At 49.6% G+C, this 18,966-nt stretch overlaps 6 protein-coding genes across 9 annotated transcripts; 1 reads left to right on the top strand and 5 right to left on the bottom strand.

The window, feature by feature from the left end:
• Positions 1-868: 868 nt before the first annotated feature.
• FOIG_01037 (uncharacterized protein) lies at positions 869-6,458 on the top strand. Its single transcript, XM_031197611.1, has 6 exons — positions 869-1,987; positions 2,040-2,107; positions 2,163-2,224; positions 2,275-2,417; positions 2,467-2,672; positions 2,721-6,458. The coding sequence occupies exons 1-6, from the start codon at positions 1,246-1,248 to the stop codon at positions 3,285-3,287; spliced, it is 1,788 nt and encodes a 595-aa protein (XP_031073378.1). The 5' UTR covers positions 869-1,245; the 3' UTR covers positions 3,288-6,458.
• FOIG_01038 (uncharacterized protein) lies at positions 3,822-5,495 on the bottom strand (the record flags this gene model as incomplete). The annotated part of the gene is made up of 3 exons (XM_031197612.1): positions 3,822-4,369; positions 4,422-5,345; positions 5,426-5,495. 3 exons carry the CDS (start codon positions 5,493-5,495, stop codon positions 3,822-3,824), a joined length of 1,542 nt encoding a protein of 513 aa, XP_031073379.1.
• On the bottom strand, positions 5,835-7,581 carry FOIG_01039 (uncharacterized protein; the record flags this gene model as incomplete). The annotated part of the gene is made up of 3 exons (XM_031197613.1): positions 5,835-6,073; positions 6,239-6,494; positions 7,438-7,581. The coding sequence occupies 3 exons, from the start codon at positions 7,579-7,581 to the stop codon at positions 5,835-5,837; spliced, it is 639 nt and encodes a 212-aa protein (XP_031073380.1).
• A 1,978-nt stretch (positions 7,582-9,559) lies between these two features.
• Positions 9,560-11,963, bottom strand: FOIG_01040 (uncharacterized protein; the record flags this gene model as incomplete). Its single annotated transcript, XM_031197614.1, has 3 exons — positions 9,560-11,566; positions 11,620-11,820; positions 11,883-11,963. 3 exons carry the CDS (start codon positions 11,961-11,963, stop codon positions 9,560-9,562), a joined length of 2,289 nt encoding a protein of 762 aa, XP_031073381.1.
• Positions 11,964-13,027: 1,064 nt separating this feature from the next.
• Positions 13,028-14,575, bottom strand: FOIG_01041 (uncharacterized protein; the record flags this gene model as incomplete). The annotated part of the gene is made up of 1 exon (XM_031197615.1): positions 13,028-14,575. The coding sequence occupies one exon, from the start codon at positions 14,573-14,575 to the stop codon at positions 13,028-13,030; it is 1,548 nt and encodes a 515-aa protein (XP_031073382.1).
• Positions 14,576-15,152: 577 nt separating this feature from the next.
• On the bottom strand, positions 15,153-18,806 carry FOIG_01042 (uncharacterized protein). 4 transcript variants are annotated; one of them, XM_031197616.1, is made up of 4 exons: positions 17,562-18,219; positions 17,270-17,508; positions 16,433-17,203; positions 15,153-16,379 (listed from the first exon to the last, which is right to left on the bottom strand). In XM_031197616.1, exons 1-4 carry the CDS (start codon positions 17,638-17,640, stop codon positions 15,999-16,001), a joined length of 1,470 nt encoding a protein of 489 aa, XP_031073383.1. In that variant the 5' UTR covers positions 17,641-18,219; the 3' UTR covers positions 15,153-15,998. The 4 variants fall into 4 exon arrangements, with proteins under 4 accessions (XP_031073383.1, XP_031073384.1, XP_031073385.1 ...); XM_031197617.1 differs by having other exon boundaries at positions 17,270-18,806; XM_031197618.1 differs by having other exon boundaries at positions 15,220-17,203.
• Positions 18,807-18,966: the final 160 nt, after the last annotated feature.

An 18,966-nucleotide genomic window follows, 5' to 3' on the forward strand; every position in this document is an offset into this window, starting at 1 on the left:
AGGCTTTCTCCCCTTCCTCGAAATGACCTTTGGTCATGGATTGATTAATGGCGGTCAAGGATGCCTAGCTAGGATCGATGACGAAGTGGTTGACTTTCAGAGCAGATCGAAGGGAGGAAGACGATAACTTTCAGATGACCCACAGGCAGATATGCTTCTGTGCCTGATGAATGATGGTTTTGGTACCACGATAGGGTAGCTAGCAGCTTGTTTCAAGACCTGAGTAGCCAACGAAATATATTCCATGGAGGAACCCCGGGTTTATCTTGCACTTTGTGCCTTGAAACAATGATGACTGGTCTGCACATGATCGCAAAGATTGGGACATGTTGCAACTCATCATGATGGTCTTCGAGACAACAACGAATGTCGCTAATCCTTGACGAGATTGGCAAGAGAGGACGGGCCTCGATATGCGACTAGAATGACGCGTTGCCATGCAAAACAAGCCATATGCATCAGGATTATGGATGAGGCGTTGAGAGAAGAGGCAACGAAGACTACGACTAGGTTTACATTACATTCTCAAAATTGACTCGAGATCTGATAAATGAGGTGGAAACGACGGTGAGATCCCATAAGATGAGATCCATAGTCACGGGGTCGGCGATCCTGGCGCTTGTTTCTGGTGTGGATATCAAGCGACCCGGCAATATCAGTACAGTGTCTATGACAGTATCAATTCAATTGTTGTCGCCCTGTAGGAACGCTAGAAACTGCCCCTCAGTGTTACTGACAGCCGAAGATCGGATTCCTTCCCCTGTCTAACAGGGCTTGAAGAGGATCCATGATACATAACCCAACACAGTGCATGGCTGACTATCCAATTGGCCACTTTCCCCTTGCACAAGGCGGGCTACTCCTAACGCGCAGGGGCAATCAATTCGACGCCTCAACCAATCTTCAAAGAAGCAACATCATCAACATCATTAAGCAAATCGAACTCAGCACCATCGAATTCTAGCGCTTGTCGTCTCAGAGCGACACCCCCGTCCGTTTCTCCTCTCCTCTCCTCTCCTCTCTTTCCTCCACCAGTTTTCTAGGGCGTAGATTGAACGGATTGTTTCATCGACTATCCACTGTCATTGAGATTACTTCTCCGAGGCACAGCCCCGTGCCAAAGGGGTACAACCTACAGCCCAATCTTCGCCTATGCTGGTCATAGAGAGTGGTTGTTGAGACAGCATAGTTATCGCGCATCAACCTACAGTCTACCCATCAACATCGAACCAGCCCTGTATCAATATGGCTCCAGCTTCAGGAATTCTCAAGTCAAAAGCAGCCCCGGGTGCTTCGGGCTATCAGCCAGTGCATCAAGATGAGGGTGATGGTCACGATGATGGCCCTAGGGAGCCTCCCGCTCAACCAATCATACCGCGTGGTCCAATTCGCTCATACAGGAACACCATAATGCTTCTCTCGAGCCTTGTCGTTATTCTTATGGCCATAAACCTCTATCTTAGTCTTCCACTTGCCTTCTCCGGCTCCGGCTCCGGCTCCGGCTCATGTCCGGGTGACCCACCCCGAGTTCCCCAGTATTTTCAGACCTCGCCGCAACTATGGCCCGGCGTTACTAAAACTGGAAAGCCGGCTTTCATGGCACAAACCCATGTCTTTGAGCCTACTGCCACCTTTGTCCCCAATGATCCGTTGCAGACATCTATCCCTATCGAAGGCATGAAGGAGGGTAACCGAAGCATCTTCCAGATGATGGGTTACCTGAGTCCTTATTCTCCATCTACAGGCTTCGGCGTGGACGAGTATCCAATCCCTCCAGGTGCTGAGATCGTTCAGGTCCAGATGCTTTCTCGTCATGGTGCTCGATATCCAACCCCAGGTTCGAACGTCGCAACCCTTGGCGAGCGACTTGCCAATGCTTCGGCTGGCCTCAAGACCAGTGGCGCCCTTGAGTTTTTGATGGACTGGAAATACGAACTCGGAAAGGCTATCCTAGTCCCAAGGGGCCGACAGGAGCTCTTCGAGTCTGGTAAGAGTTTATCTGTTCAGAACTATAAACTTAAAACTGATAACGAGTTCAGGTGTCTTGCATAGTTACATGTATGGTAGCTTATACAACCCTCAAAGCAAACTCATCGTCCGAACTACAGTATGTGAACCTCGTTCATATACCACCCTGGGCTCAAGATACTGACAGTGTATAGACTCAGGATCGCATGCTGAAATCTGCAGAAAACTGGATGGCTGGCTTTTTTGGCCTCGAGTGGTAAGCGTGATTCGTCCAAGGTGTTTACTGCAGTATTCTGACAGCAGCAGGACCAATAATGCCACTATCGAAGTGATCATCGAGGCCCCTGGTTTCAACAACTCCCTTGCTGGAGGGCTGAACTGCCCCAACTCTGACAAGGCGGACTATGTGACTCCTGTAGCCGCATGGTATGAGAAGTACCTCAAAGACGGTATGTCTCTCCGTCAGATATGCAGACCAACAACTAAAAAGTCACATAGCAACTGCCCGATTCAATAATGTGACAAAGGGTTTCACGTGGACACCAGCAGACGTCTGGGCTGCACAAAACATGTGTCCCTATGAAACTGTTGCATACGGCTTTAGTAGATTCTGTGATCTCTTTACATACGAGGAATGGGAACACTTTGGCTACTCTATCGACCTTGGATTCTCTTCGGGGGCTGGGTTCCAAAGCCCAGTAGGCGTAAGTTGACTTCTCTGGCAACCCCAACCCTGCTAACGAGAGACGCAGCGAGCTACTGGCCTTGGCTACCAGCAAGAGGTCATGGCAAGGCTCAAGAATCATACCCTCGGTTACTCTGGCTCCCAGATTAACACGACACTGGATAGCATGAAGGAGACATTTCCTCTGAACCAAAGTCTTTACTTTGACTTTTCTCACGACACCAACATTATCTCTATCCTGACAGCCTTTGGCCTTCGCCAGTTTTCTGAGGAGCTTCCCACTGACAAATATCCCGGTGAACATGAGTTCGTTGTTTCTAAACTGACTCCTTTCGGTGCGCGTTTAGACATCGAAATCATTAAGGCGCCCAGCCCTGTCTCACCAAAGAGAGACGGCTACCTTGATGGCAAAGAGACCAAGTACATCCACTTCGTACTTAACCAACGGACTGTGCCTTTGGGCAGGAGTTTTCCGGAATGTGACGTCAGCCGTAAGGACGGCTGGTGTGACCTGGATACGTTCATCGAGGTTCAGGACAAGATGGCAGAAAAGGCACAGTTCGACTACTCTTGCTTCGGAGATTACTCGTCATTACCATATGGTAAGGTAACAGACGGTGTGCCGCCTTCTTGAGAAAGTGTGGCCTGGCATATAAAGATATAATTCGTGTGTAAATATGAGATGCCACCTAGATTTAGCAAAACGACAAGTGCCGTTTAGTCCTTAATTATAGTTAGCAATTAGAATTGGCGCAGCATGTACCTTTGAATAAATGGAAGCAAGACTGCAGCAGGCATTTGGATGGGGTTTCAACCAATTCGAAAAGACCAAAGCAGCTTGAAGTCCCTTCACTGGTGCTTGATCGAGACATGTATAAATATAATATATAGTGATCTGATTTTGTAACTGTCTAAAAGACCACATGGCACAAAATTATATACGTGTCCAATGACCTGCATCGCTTTTCCAAAGCCATCCACATCTACCAAGCGGGTATTTAAAACAATCCAAGGCAGATACGTCGAAAAGATGGTAAATCCGTAACGCCTTTGCCTGCTACTCCCAGCATCCCACAAGTTAATAAAAAGAAATTCTGGCAATAAAATAACCCCTCTATATCAAACAAGGCTAATATGACTCGCAAAGATAACATTGCCGTAAGCAAGTTTAAGCATGCTTCTCGGTAATCACCGCGTCGGGTGCAACAACATCGGGTGTGTTAAGAGAAGGAGTCTTGCGGACGTCATCGGATTCGCTTGGGTTCATCATAGACTGGTGCTCCTGGATGCCATGGGTAGGCTCAAGTACATCACCATCCTCAGCGGGCTCACCACGGTGAGGGCTCCAAGCAAGGAAGTCTCGGCGGACCTCGACGTAGTCGTAAGAGAACTCGCCGTGCTGATCGTCATCCATACCAAGGAGCTCAGCCTCTTCAGAGGCACGGAGCTTCAGTCCAGGAATGAAGTCGATGATCTTAGCAATGATGGCAGACATGACGAAGGCATAAGCGGAGGCAGCGACAATGGCAGCGATTTGCCAGCCAATAATGACGTAGTTTCCATCCATGAAGCCACCTGTAGCACCGGTGTTGACGCCGTCGAGGCCAATGATGGAGCCACGGGCGAAAAAAGCATTGAAGATGAGGCCAACGATACCACCGACACCGTGCTCGGCAAAGACATCGAGAGAGTCGTCAATTCGAACAAGGAACTTGACTGCGTGTGAGGTCAGCGACTGTGTGTAAAAAGAAATGATAAGACAACTTACTCTTGGTGGCAAAGTTACAAGCGACACCAGCGACAACACCCAGGATGATGCTAGCCCAAGGGTCGAGGAAACCGGAAGCAGGAGTAGCAGCAACAAGACCAGAGATAGTGCCAGAGCACCAGCCGACCATGGACCACTTGCGAGCCAGGCGGAAATCGAGAATGCACCAAGTCATAGCAGCAAACATGGCAGTGAGGCAGGAGTTCCAGCAAGCCATAACAGCACGGAGGTTAGCACCGAAAGAAGAGCCACCATTGAAGCCGAGCCAACCAAACCAGAGGAACATGGTACCGAGAGTGATGAGAGAGATGTTGTGAGGACGGAAGTTCATCATCATCTTCTCATTGCGGCGGCCCAGAACCCAAGAGTAGGCGAACGCGGACATGCCAGAGCCGATCTCGACGGGAACACCACCAGCGTAGTCGAGAACGCCGTTAACGAAGCCCCAACCATTGGGGTTCCAGACCCAGTACGCGAGAGGGCAGTAGACAAGAGTAGCCCAGAAGAAGATGAAGACCATGCTCGGCACAACGCGGCCTCGCTCGGCGACAGCACCGACTGTAAGAGCGCCAGTGACGGCGCAGAACATCATCTGATAGAAAGAGTAAAGCAGAGCAGGGACAAGAGGAGATCCGACTGAGGGAGCACCCCAAACCTTCATAAGACCGAAATGCTTGAGATCACCGATGAAGGGGTTGTTGGAAGTTGTAGAGAAGGCGAGAGAGAAGCCCCAGAAATACCACTGGAAGACAATGACGGAGAAGGACATCATAACAACCCAGAGCATGGAGAGGGCTGACTTTCTTCGGGCAAGACCAGAGTACAGGAAGGCGATGCCAGGGACCATGAGAAGGACGAGACAGGCGGAGAGGATGATGAAGGCCTGGTCACCGGATTGGTACCATTGGTTGAGGTTCTCGGTAGCTGGAGAAGAATCGTGTTAGTATTGGATTGTGATGATGATGATGATGAGTATTCGCGTTGTCGACGACGGAAAAACATACTGGAATCACCACCAAGCTCTTGGTTGGTGCCATTGAAGGCAGTCGGGGGTCCAGGGATAACATAAGACATGTTGAATTATTGTGTATAAAGTCTCGTGGGATCTCGTTTCGTATGTTCGTCGGGTTCAGGTTGTCGAAATATGGAAGAGGTGAGATTCGATGAAGCTGAGCAGATCCCTCTCACGTTAAATGACGAGCAAGGTGAAGTAAGTGACGAGTGAGTCCTAGGAAGAGCAAGAGGAAGGAAAGCTCCACCGGTTATAGGAAGTTATGGAAACAACCTAGTGGGATAAAAACGGAAGGGAATATGGAGAAGAGAAACAGGAAATGCAGGTGATGGGGCAAGACTTTAATATAATTGTTTGACATGCCTACATGCCTCACTGTACAGTACTGCTCTATCTTAGACTCAACCCAACGCCAAATCCATATCCATATCCATACCCATACCCATGCCGGCCGCGGGTCTGTCTCCATGAGCCAAAAAACGCCATGGATGTCCTGGGCGTGGGACAATTTGTTGCAGATCTCCTGGTATGGTACGGGCATAGATAGAGGCGCGACACACAATGAGAGACAAGAGATAGAGATAGCAGCAGAGCTGAGCTGGGGGCACCAGAGATAGAGCCCAGGGCAGAGATAGCGAGTCTAAGGGTACGTACCAGCATGGCTCAGCCTTTCACAGGGCTGTACGAGCACCCGTTAGTCGCTGTGATACCGCCATAGATTGATCTGATACAGCGTAGTAACCAGTTGGACACATACAAAAACCACAAACCACAAACCATCTCATGGATGTTTATCGGTACGTACCCTCCCAATTGATAGAGATAAAGATAGCGGCGCCTGCATGCTCTGTCCAGGTACCGACCCTAGCGTCAACGCGCTTACACGTCTTTGGTAAGGCGTCTACTATGTCGACTCCTCTTTGCGCCGTTCTCGGCTGGTTCCTGGGTTTTCGAGATCGAAGAAACACCCCTGTCTTTGTCGTCTCGTCCCGGACAGAGTCCGCATCGCTTCTTGACACGCCCTCCGAGACGCCCGATCTTGACTTGAACTTGCTTTGGCGCTGAGAGGCTTCGCATTAACAATGCACTGCCCAAAAGGAAGAAGGAAGCTTACCGTGCGTGGAAGTCCTCACATTGCTCGACACGCATGGCTAGAAATAAAGCGTCATACAAGTCATTTCTTATTTATAAATAAAAGAATCATGCTTCGTGTAACCTAGAAACTGGGTGTAAGACCCTGTGCCACCAGTCACAAATGGGGGCTGTCATCTTGGGCATCAGCCGTCCAAAATCTATGCACGAAACCTGGAATCTCATATCTCATTGGACCGTTCGAAGCTGGGGAGAGAGCCAGAAAAAAGGACGGGAAAATCCTCCAACCTCAAGGGATCCCCTGGGGTCTGGAGTTTGGGGGGCGCCGTTGACGTGTGATATCTCTGAACGAAGCGTGGGGTTTTCTGTGTCAGAGACCTCCGTTGACAGATTGCTCCATGTTTGAGAATCAAGATCATGGGGGAAGCTGGCAAAAAGAAAGGAACAATCTTAAATATTGCCTGGGCATGGATGAGAAGACTCGGCTGATATCCGTAGATAGATGTCGAGCCGAAATTTGAGCAAAGCTGAAGTTAATCTGCTCAGCTGGCAAGTGTAGGTATGTACTGTCGATACAGGCTTGATGTGATGTTAGGCCTCGCCGTTGTCGGTTCAAACTACGTAGCCATCCCATATGTTTGTCCATTCCGTGATGATGATGAATTCTTGACTGAGGCCTTGCAACTTGTGGATCGAGGCGAAAAACGGGCATCTTGATCGGAGACTAGAAACTCCTTGGCTCGCTGATCGTCGTGCGTAAATGCGGAGAGGGAACCAAGAGGGAGGGTTGGTCCGATTTACTAGGCCAGAAAGGATTATTCCATTACGGTGAACGATGTGTAAAGCCGTTTGATTACATTACTACCGCAAAACCTCAACTTGTGTCAATCACGTAGGTAATATCTGGGGTACGTGAGGTACGGCTGAGGCACCGGCTACTGCTACAGCTCTTTTTGTCCCTGACTTCTTGGCTCTTGGGAAGTCGCCCGATAATCGTATTGAAGACCGATAGAGCAATCTCTCGGTCTTGTCTGGTGTGATAAGTGAGATTGCCATCTTGGTTGATGCCAAAGAATTGCAACGCATTTCTGTAACAGGCTTGGTATACATGGTGAGACTGGCTATCACTCGCTTCATCTCCAACGTCACCGCACACTTGAGCATGGTTTCGTTTAAGCAAAATAACCTTCTTTTGCCTGCGTCTTACACGTGAACCAAGCTACCAAGATATTGTACGCACCATCCCGTTGCTAAATCGCTGGCGTCACTCAGATAAGAGAGATGTTTTGCCTGCAATTGGTCCCCAAGTATCGGAAGCCGTCCAAAACGACCATCTCATTTGGCGCCCCTCACGTGTAAAGAGCAATTGTGCATGGCTCTATTTTTCTTATCAGACGCACAAGTAAAGAAGGTGGTTGTTGTTAGTTTTTTTGTGGGGGGAGGCTTGGTCGGTACTTGGGTACTTTGCCAATTCATGTGAGTAAAAAAGTTGTTTAATGAGAACAAGGGTAGATTGCTAAATTCATGGACACATCGTAACTCGTCGACCAATCACAAGCCTGACGCCATATTCCCCGGGGACATTCTCTCCAACTCGAGTTTTTGGAAGTTTGCCCTTGCTAAGAAAAGCATTTCATCAATTTATTACTTTTATTTATATGGTATGCCACTCATATCCAGTGACGCACTCGTGGTTGCAAATCTATCAATCTCCCCATGCTTTCTTGCTTTTATTTTCCGGACATCGAAATCCGATCTGGCGGAACTCCATCGCTTGGCTACAGACAAACCTTGGCGGGCTGCCCTGCATTTCAAGCTGACGGGGATAAAGGCTTGGCCCTTGTACTCCGGGGCATCCCGGCAGAGCGGCAGCCGGATGCTCACTTCCGTACCGTTGCTTCGGGGGCATTTTGGGTCCGCTCCGAGTTTTGGTGCCGGCACTCTACAGCACTTCAGTTCTTCAACTCAAGTCTCAGCACACATTTGATCATTTCGGTGAGACCGCACAGGAAAACAGGGATCTCGCTGAAAGTTAGTCACTTTCACTGAAGCATACGAAACCCATTCGTTCATCTTGGTATGCAAGATACCTGATGACTGACTGACCGTAGTTCCCTCCCTGTATATGTATACTTGAATGACGTGCCACGAATCCCAACTCCAACTCCAACTCCGGGCAAAACATAACATCATCCCCAGATTTTGCCCGTCCAATCAGACACCCTCTATCACAAGCTGATCAGAAATGATGTCCTCTTTCTTATCTTCCCTAGCATCACCTCCACCAATCAAGACTCTCCAGACCATCAAATCAATACAAATTACACTTGGTCATGTCCGTCAGAAACAAGGTTTGTGCACCCCTCCTCTACCGCTATCTCTGTTATCCTCACTCCTATCCTCTTTCTATTCTAGAAGGCATTGCCCTTGTCCCCGGGTCGGTTTGCGGGGTGGCTGTCTCGTCCCGCCGACCCGGAACCCCGAGATACGGAGGCATAGTTAAAATAATTCATAATTGTCACCACTCCCGAGGTAAGCTAGGTTGATTTCACCTCCGGCCTCCGTTCCGATTTATACTCTTGACCTACGAACCTGATTCTCCCGAAAAACGATGATCTCAGTAGCGGTTCTCTGTGATTTGTAACATGGTACCTATTCGAGCATTGAACCTCATCTGAGTTTATTTTGCTACACACTAAGCAAATTCAGGAACAATACATTATGCTGAATGCAACGCCTCCGATTCCATAGCACATTCGAGCATTGACGAGACTGTGTCGAAATCGCGCCTGATATCAAATGGTCCCCCATCAAGATCGGCACCAGCGGTCATCGCCAAGAGATAGCACAAAAATATTCTTATAGAAAACCCCAAAGAGTAAACTACCTACGCCTCTAAGGTCCAAAACTCCATTATCCCTAACCTAGCAGTGAATGATGAAAGCGTCCACCGGGTATCAATAAGCCAGTAGACTCCCAGCGAAGAAACAGTATGCAGGATATAGTTCAGAGATGGAAATGAAACGCCCCTGGGTCAGAAAATACATAGCTTTCCCGATTGTTCCTCTCGTGTCAGCTCATATGACAATATGTCGTGGTTTCGATAGTGCAGCATCAGCCGATATCGCCGGGGCATCGCTGGCCCTACACCTCCGACCTTACCTCCGATCTCGTCTCCCACCTGGACTGGCCCCATGGCCATTCCATGCATAGGTCGCAACGTCTTGCGATGTTCCGTCTCGTCGGATCCTGTCGGCAGCACCCACTCTACTCGAAATCCGTGCTCCCATGTTCCATCATCGCGCTCCGCAGGGACAGCCTTCCGAGTCAATGTCATCAGCACGACGCGCCCGGTTGGTGACCCGATAGCCATAAGTGAGAGCTCAGGGGCCAGCGCAATCATGTTGAGTCTACTGGTTGCATGGAAATGCCGCCTCAACCCAGGGTCGCGAAATCGTCCAAATTTGAGCGCGTCCGAGCAGATAACTCCAAACTCCGTCGGCAAGGCCCTGTTCGGGATCGGAGAGAATGAGCGCAGCTCTATATCCTTCTCGTAGGTCCGTAACAGAAACAGCCTTTTTCCGAGATCTGCCAGATACGCTTCTGGCAACTGTGGATGTCGATTGTACTCAGGAGGTCTCCTCCAATAAGCCATCATCATTTCTGCTTTTCGGGGTGTTCGATAGACCGTGTTGCTGTGAGGAAAATATGTCATGTCGAGCTTATGGGCAGCCGTTGCGTTCCCATTCATAGCATGCCCCAGGTCTTCCTTGTTCTCTCCCTGACCCTCAGAGTCCTGCTGCTTGAATGTCGCATCCCAAGCATAAAGATTATCAGGAGAACTGCCAGGTGACTTGTAAGTGCTCAGACCTTGCGCCAATTCGTGGGCTTGGAAATAAAAGGAGCTCCAATCTGTGCCCGCGACGATAGCATCCTCCTCCGAATCGACTTCTGAGCCGTCTTCCGAGTCGCCTCCTTCATCGTGTTCCTCATCGGTCTCATCTTCGGTGTCCTCGAATTCTTCCTCGCCAACATCGCTTCCCAAAAGATCTTCAGCCTGTACAACAAAACCTAGCTGAGGCATATCAGGTTCCCAAGCAAGAGGAATCATCGGGCCAGGCTGGCTTAGTGGCCTCAGCATGTTGTGTGGATTATCAGGAATATTAGCCACAGCGTTCCTGACGTTCACCAATGGTTGTTGACAGCCACTGCCTGCTGGGATAACTTCTAGTCGATTGGTGGGCACGCCAAACAGCTCCTCAGTAGTCTTGACCTTGAGAAAATCCCTCTCATCCAGAGCAAATATTCCCCATCCTCTGGATGGAGCAGGGTGGAACTCCTCACTTTTCAGTAGATTTGAACATAGTGGTGGAATGACTATTAGACCTCTGTTGCCTTGCCAAATATCTGCTAACCATGCAGTGCCCTTGATGTCGATTGCGCAAATTCGCTGCGCGTGGCCTTGACAATCGTCCACAAAACAAACGTTTGGGATATTGTCTGCACTAGGAGCCATCCGTATTACGACCCGCCAGTTCCGGGTTCGTGTTGGGATATCTAGGCGTGTCGTGCGGGACAAGCCTGCCCTGCGACTCAGGGGGTCTTGTGTGAGAGCCAGAGCAAAGACGACAACCTCATGCCTATTTGAGCTGACGGCGATCAAGCGAGACTTTCGATGGACAGCCAAGCCCCAAGCTGATATGCCAACATTTTCATGGAAGAATTGTTTCGGAACAGATTTGTGTGACCTGTCGCTTGTGGCACGGCATTCTTTGGCTTGTTTCTCAATTTCCTTGGTGTAATATGCCACCACATCTCCGTCGTCGTAGCACGCGAGGACTATTTCTTCGTCGCCAAGGAACCCTGTGATCATATGGTTGACTGTGTGTGGCCGAGACTCGTCAAGTTGTCCGCCGACTAACTGGGCGGCAGTACTTGCTTTAGGCTTCAGTTGTAGATCAGGTTGGCTCGGAAGTGCCTGGCTCGGGGCGGCACGGGGTCTGTAGACGAATATTCGGCCTTGGTAAGCAGAGAAGTAGAGCTGGAATGTGTCGTCAGCATTGCGACTATTAAAGGGGATTGGTATGGTCGCACATTGTACACTTGAGAAAGAGCAGTCAGGTTGCTCCGAAATTTCTGCATAGATGGTATCAAGCGGTATATTGAAGGCCCGGCATTTCTCTCGTCGTCTGAGTCGTTCCCGGGCCAGGTAAAGGGAAGCTCGGCGCTCTGGGGGTGCATGCCCAAAGTCACCCGCTCGCGATCACGGACTGCGGCTTTGGCGCCATCGCCAAACTGAATGGTCGCGAATAAAGCATCAGCGAAAAGAATATCCTACGCACACGAGCAATACTCACCCGGTCAGTAGCTGTTTGCGCATAGCATTTCCCCACGGATATTGGCTGGAAGTTGCGCTTGTAAGGTTGTTGACTTTCCATCAGCTCTCACACAACTCATGCGCGGGGAGGTGAGATGGCCTTTGCCGAGGTGTTGCAGCTTAGCAATTGCATCCAGGTGGCGGATGTATGGATGGGATTGGGCAATACCCTGCGCGCGTACGGCGACTGATTCGCTTGATTTTCGAGGATGCAATGTGATGTGATATGGTTGTTCTTCTCATGCAGAAGGCTGAATACCGGTGCTGTTACTGGGGGGAGCTGCGTGATGATGCACAAAACAGCACAGCACAGCACTTCCAGCTCGAACCTCGATCGTCGGTTTGCTTCTCGAAGAAGATGCAAGTGACCAAATCGAGAGTCGCGGGGTGCGGCACGTCAGTCCCTTGTTATCGATAAGGAGCCGGCGAAACCTCCACTGTAAGCTGAGATGCCGGTATGGAGTAAGGAGACGGAATCCTAGTAGTTCAGCCCAGCTCTTATAATTCCAAGTATATTCCTTGTAAGATAGGTAGCTAACAATTTTAGAATTAGGTTGAGTGATTGCGCTAGGATTTTTGTGACGTTGGTACAGAGCTGACTATGTGGGTTGCCTTGTGTTGCTAACAGTGGGTTTTTAACTGTCGACGATGATGTCAACTGGAAATCAGAGTGGAACAGCCTTTTATAGTTGAGTCTAGCAATCGACGTACCAAAGCAATGAATCACTAGGTACTATACCTTAAGGTACCTTGACAAATACGGTTAATCTTTGTATCTACACAAAGAACTTGAAATAGGGATGCACCTGTTTCATGGGAATTTCCAACACCTGACTGCTGATACATTCTGTGCCGATAGGACACAATCCCTGAAAATGCCATGCTGTCTATCTCTTTTGAAGAAGAAGACATAGGTTCTGATACCATGAGTGTCTTAGTTCGGTAGGGTTAAGAACTTATTAACAAGAAATTGGCTTGTTACAATTGTCACTCATCGATACGCACACAAACGTCCTAACAAGATTCCATTTCGCTGACAAAAGGTATATCCTCCAAATCCACATTTAAATCCAAACCAGAAATACATTCTCATTTCATCCATAGTCGTAAGGTATATCATCACGCTCAAGCCGACATGAGCTCAAGCATATCCTTCATCCGGTAATCAAGCACTGGAGTCTTCCAATCATCTTGTAGTAGTCCATATCTCTCCGTTGCATTCCCCTTCGGCTTCCGGGCATTCAGCGCCCAGTATCCAAAATCAGAATCTTTCTCCTGGAGGAAACGAACTAAGTGCTGCCAGTAATTGGCGTCACCAACAGACGGCTGCACAGGCGCCCCGATCTCGCCAACCCACACAGGAGCAATCTGCTTATCGACGATGTATCCCCAGTTATGGTGCATCGTCTTCGCGAATGAGTCGTAGTCTCGCTGAAGGAAACGGCCCTCCCAGCTTCCCCAACCAGACCAAGCGTACACGTGTGCTGAGTATACTAGTCGGTGTGTAACATCCAACAGGACAGGACGTTTACACACTTTGGACAGATCGTTGGAAGACTCGGTGCCCTCGACTATAACAAGCCAGTCCCTATTCATCTGAAGAAGTCGGTTGCCGCATCTTTCAGCAGCTGGCGCCCACTTCGACCACGGCATGGTTCCCCAAAGGCCGCGGATCTCATTCCTGAGATCAACACCAATGACAAGCGGGTTGTTGATGTGTGGAAGCATGATAGTCTCCCAGTGCTGGATCCATTCGTCCTCGGTCTGCCGCACGCGACAGACGGGGCCCAAATGATCATTCGACCAGCCAGCATCACAAGGATCAGCACCGCAACACCAGGTTGCGCTGGTTATGTGGTTGTTCACAATGACAGCGATGCCCGATTTAGTCAGCGTCTGAACAACAATATGGAAGATGTCCAGTGCCCTCAGACCGACCAAATCGGGGTTTGCGCGAAGGTGTTTTTCTTCGACAACTGGATTCTTGATGACCAACTCATCAGCATAAGGTAGCCTCACACTATTGAAGCCGAGCTTCTTGATAGTCTTTGCAATATCGTCGCGATGTTGGATATCCAAACCTCCGGCGACAAAAAACTCATCACTGGCACCATACCAGTTCACCGAGGCCAACTTGAAACGACGGCCGTTGACATCTACAATATCTCGTCCTCTCGTCCGTAAAGGGAGTGTATAGTTGGTGATTTGAAGATGCTCTGGAGGCGGAGGCAACGGGTTCTGGCTAAATCGTTCGCTGGCAGCATCGGGGATCCAGCTCCGATGCAATGCGGTCTCGACCTTCCAGCGATATACGTATCCGACTCCAAGACATAGTAATAAAGCAGCGAAGAGAATTGCGCTACTTGGACTACGTAGACAACTACATCTCCGTGTTCGTGTCCGGATCCAGGGTCGTCTTTGATTTGTTGGCTTCTCGAAGTCAGCGAATCGAACACGCCGTCTGGTTTTTTTCGTCGGTCCTAAGTCTTGATCCAATTCTTCATCCTCGTTTTGACGCTCATTCCCTTCCTTCATGATACGATTCTGCTCGATATCCGTCCAGTCGCCCAGTAAGTGGTTCCGTTGTTGGGGGTCGTCCACCGTCGGAGTCGGAGTCGGAGAGCGGGGCCGTGTCCCGCCAAGGAAATGCGGCACGCGAAGACCTGACCACATTCTTCCACTTTGAGGCTGAAGTCACGTTTCTGAGCCTTATCGTATTCGGTTATGTATTTGAGAGCTTCAACTGAGGGTATCGATATGTTGAGCTCGATAGAGACAGAAAAATCTTTATCTCTGGTTGGTAGGCCGTCTTGAGGGCCTTCCACGGGCTGATATAATCTGTGATGGTAATATCTGTGTATGAATGGGCTTAAAACAAAACTTCAATGGTAATGTTTAAGAGGATGTCAATCATGTATGACCTTAGGAACAAGGCGGAATCAGAGACAACAAGTCACACTGAGAGGGCTGTCTCGGAGCTATTTATCATGCCTTGAGCCATCAAGTACCCATGGAGCTCTTTGACATACCAGTCCGATCGCCAAGTTATACTCAGGCCCTCCTCTTCCGGCTCATCCGGAAGAGTATGCAGGGCGTTGTGACTAATAGAGCGTGGTTGATGGAGAGTGGCCATGACACCACGCGACACGGCATTGGGCAGAGACCTCAATTTCGTCATTGGTGAGCTTAAGCTTACTTATTTGACTAATCGGGCTCGCTTCATCATTCATTCACGTACGGACATAGCGGGTTTTCTCATCTTTGTAGCTTGACATTATTAAGTAATTGACACCTTGTATCCCGCATCACCTCTATGAAAATGTCATGATCAGGCGCATGTCAAACAACCCAGATCAGGGAAGATCGCATGGCGGTGCTTGGCATCTCAATAAAAGCCCGTATCGCCGAACTCGAACACGATGATTCGTTCTCGGTGCCCGCATAACTCCATTGCAGTGTTCCTGAATCCGCAGCTTCCGGTACTTGCCCTGCTTGGCTCCTCCATGATTCAGATCAGCTTTTGTCTTTGCCATTCCCAGCTTTTGCCCAGCCAATGTTGGAAACTCGGGGTCGCACTGATTTGCAACACTGGCATCATGAATCAGCTGGCACGAGACATAGTCGTCTTATCTCCGCCCATCCGTGCATATTCCCGCGGAAGGACGAATGTCTGAGACAATACCATTCTATATATGGAGTCACAGACTCACCATTACATTTCCCCTTCTTCCTTTGCCTTGCGTCACGAGTCTGGTCGGCTGATTCGTCACATCGACATTTCCTCAATTGCTGTTCCTCCTTTATTTTCCCGTGTCGAATTGCAAAAGCGCAAACACCTCGCTGTCGCATTGATGGACATTCCCATTTCAAGATTGCTTAACAAAGTAAATGCAGTCGTTGGTGTCAATCTCCTAAACCTGATATGGATAGGAATTGCGGCGGACGGTCTTCATCGCTCTGCGGCCATCATCATTTTGGGTATCATCCGAGCCAGCGTGCGATTTGCCGTTTCCGGGGGTATATATAGATTATATGTAAGTACATTCATGCATTAGTAGTCTCCTCTGAACTCTTTCGTATGTGCGGTCAGCCCTCATCATGTTCGGTTCATGGCAAGGGGGTTCATCTCTTTGCTATAAGTCGGCATCGGATATGAATCTCCCGTCTCCCGCCCAGTAGGCGGAGGCCTGGGGCTCGAAAACGAACGCACTGGCGCATGATAGCGTGCAGTCGAACCGAAGTAATCAGGAGTTCTGCGTCCACTCTCTGGGGACTTTACTGGAGTAATGGGTGTTACTGCCGCGCTCGAATCTCTTGAGAGCATCTCGTACGAACGTGGATGGTTCTTTACGTCGACACGTGCGTCGACCGACACAAATTCCTTCTTGTTCCGAGTAAATGGCTTCTTGATCAAGTCAATCCAGCCTTGAACCATGGACCATCTTCCGAGGAAGAGGATCAGCCAGAGACCATTCAGCTATAGTTGTCAGCAAACATTTCAACATCGTAATACTGATACAGGACACTTACCGCCAAGAGAAGGAGAACAGCCGTGACAGTCGCTTCGTTGATGACCAGCGAGGATGCCTCGTCTAGACAAGGTTCCTTTTTGCCCTTTTCTTTGAAGAGACATTTGACGAAAGCGCCTGCCTTGGTGGGATCGTCGGCAACAGATTGAACCACGTTGTCTTGGAAGACAAAAACGACAGAGAAAAAGATGACATCAGCAATGATGATGAGCACTATGGCAATACCACGCCATTGGAGTGCGATAACTCGACGAACTCGACGGTAGACCTGCCTTGGGTTCATGGTCTTGATGCTTTGTGTATAAGTGGGCAAGCTAGAGCCCTCGGAGGATGCGCCGTTGTCAGACAATGATGCCAAGTAGACCTTGATACAGTAACCAAAGGTGGCAAAAGTAATAATAACGGTCAGTCCAGCGAACAGGAGAAGCGGGATCCAAAAGTCGGCCAGACTGTTCTCATGATTGATATGGCATGTAGCACCAAAGCGGAACGAAACGCCGCTAAAGACGAGAGCCAGGATTATACCCAGGATAGGAACGCCCCATCCAGCTGCCTGAGCAAAGATCATGAAGTTCTTGCCAACGAGAACTTGCCAGCATATCTGTAGGTGAAGCGATACCGACCTAAGAAATACCCACATGATACCTGCCCAACCACCAAGAAGGAGAAAGGTACCAGAGGCGCCACAGACCTTGCTAGTCTGCATGCTATGCGGAGTGATCGTGTTGTAACATTGCTCTGGTTGTGCTGCAAGAGGAATCACGAAACCCATCTACAATCCAAAAATGTCAGCGACTTCAAGAGACTAGATATGAGAAGTCATTGTGCTGTCACCTACATTCATAAGCAAAATGGCGACTGTAAGACAGATGCTCAGGTAATGGCGGTTGGTCTTTTCTACAGGCAAGAATGCCCATGATAAAAGAAGGAAGATACAACATATCTGGCTGAAGAGCGAAACCCAGTTCGCAATCGCCGTCAAGGTGTCGAAGCGATCAGGGTAGACCCAATCCGTCATTGGACAAGGCAGACAACACTGGATAGTTGCTACTGTTTGGCAGAGGCGCCCATCGATAACTAGACGTCTGTCAGAGGGATCATTCAAGGTTTCCAATTCGCAGCTCGCTTACATCCGCCCTCAGAAGGGAATAACGCGGCATCCCAAAACGGCGGAGGGCAAAGGTTGACCCCCGATGTGTTGTTGGCCATGTTGAAATGAGTAGGAGAAGCCGTTACAATGTCGTGAATGGGTATGCGGTGCCGGTCCTTCACAGGTCGTATTATGCCGTTAATAGATACTCCAAGACCAAGAACAGTGAATTAGAGACTATCCAACGTCGCTCTTTTCCGTTTAGTTCCAAGGAGAGCGAGGTCGAGGTCGAGGTCAAGGTTGAATTGATTAAGCGTTGTTACAACATAGCAAACGTTTCGCTAATAGTTCGAAGCTGTATGACCGGATGGCAGCACCGAGATGGTCTCGAGGGGATGCACTGATATCGCGTGCGGGACAAAAGGTAGCACAGAAAGGAATGATACAAGAGGATGGCGAGAAGATTACACAAGAGTTGTTAAGACAGCCGGCATAACAACACCAACAGTGCGATTGGCACATAGACTCATGAGACGACCAGCGAAGACGGAGTCACTCGCGTGAGGAGGGAGGGCACACGGGTCATATAAGTTAGAAGGAGAGGGAGATCTGTATGCAAGTGTATTTGGCCACAACCACTACCGACCTCAAAAGCACTGGCAATGGGGAATCGAGAACAAGACTTGAGGCGAGGGTGGAGGCAACAGGGTCTGCTGCTTCTCACCATCCCTGCCAGACTGGAGAACGAAAAGGCTGCAGGAGACTTTCTTTCTGTGCATCTGCATCTCTACCACCCATTCAGAGCATCCTGGATCAGTGATGGCATGGCAGACCAGGACCAGGGTGGTGGAAAGGGGCCAATTAGAAAGTCCTGGGAACTGTACTGTTGAATATACAGGCGCTGTAGACTGCTGAACACCAAAATTCGAAGTATCATTGGGGGACGTGGTCTGTGATGACGAGCGGGCACCCATTGGGAAGGGCCTGGCGGAGGCGGGCGACGAGGGAACAAGTGAGGTTACAGGGGTTGCTAAACTTGGGAATGACCCACTCCCGTGCATCGCAGCCATCGTGAGGCACAAGAGACAGAGAGGTGAAGTTCCTGAACCTAGGGACTTTTGGGCGTGGTGCAGCAGAGTCTAAGTCGGGTAAGTTCACCAAGATACCAAAACGGGCATATTTTGGAACCAAGTCTGCAAGTCCACAGGGGGCAGAGGCGAGGTTTAACTGAGCCGGAGGTTTCCAAGTGGAGCAACAGCTTCTTGGACGATACCCTGACGCCCTGCGGTGCCTGGCCCCGGAGGCCTGGAGGTGGAGGGGCGGGGACTCAGGGGTCATCGATGCATGTCTTGGCCGTCACGACACTCCCCGGTCTTGTTTGACTGAATCTGACTGACGCGACAGACCGACTGACGACAGGGACGTCTGAAATCTTGCCTAAGAAT

This window comes from Fusarium odoratissimum (genome assembly GCF_000260195.1).
Source record: "Fusarium odoratissimum NRRL 54006 unplaced genomic scaffold supercont1.1, whole genome shotgun sequence".
Taxonomy (NCBI): domain Eukaryota; kingdom Fungi; phylum Ascomycota; class Sordariomycetes; order Hypocreales; family Nectriaceae; genus Fusarium; species Fusarium odoratissimum.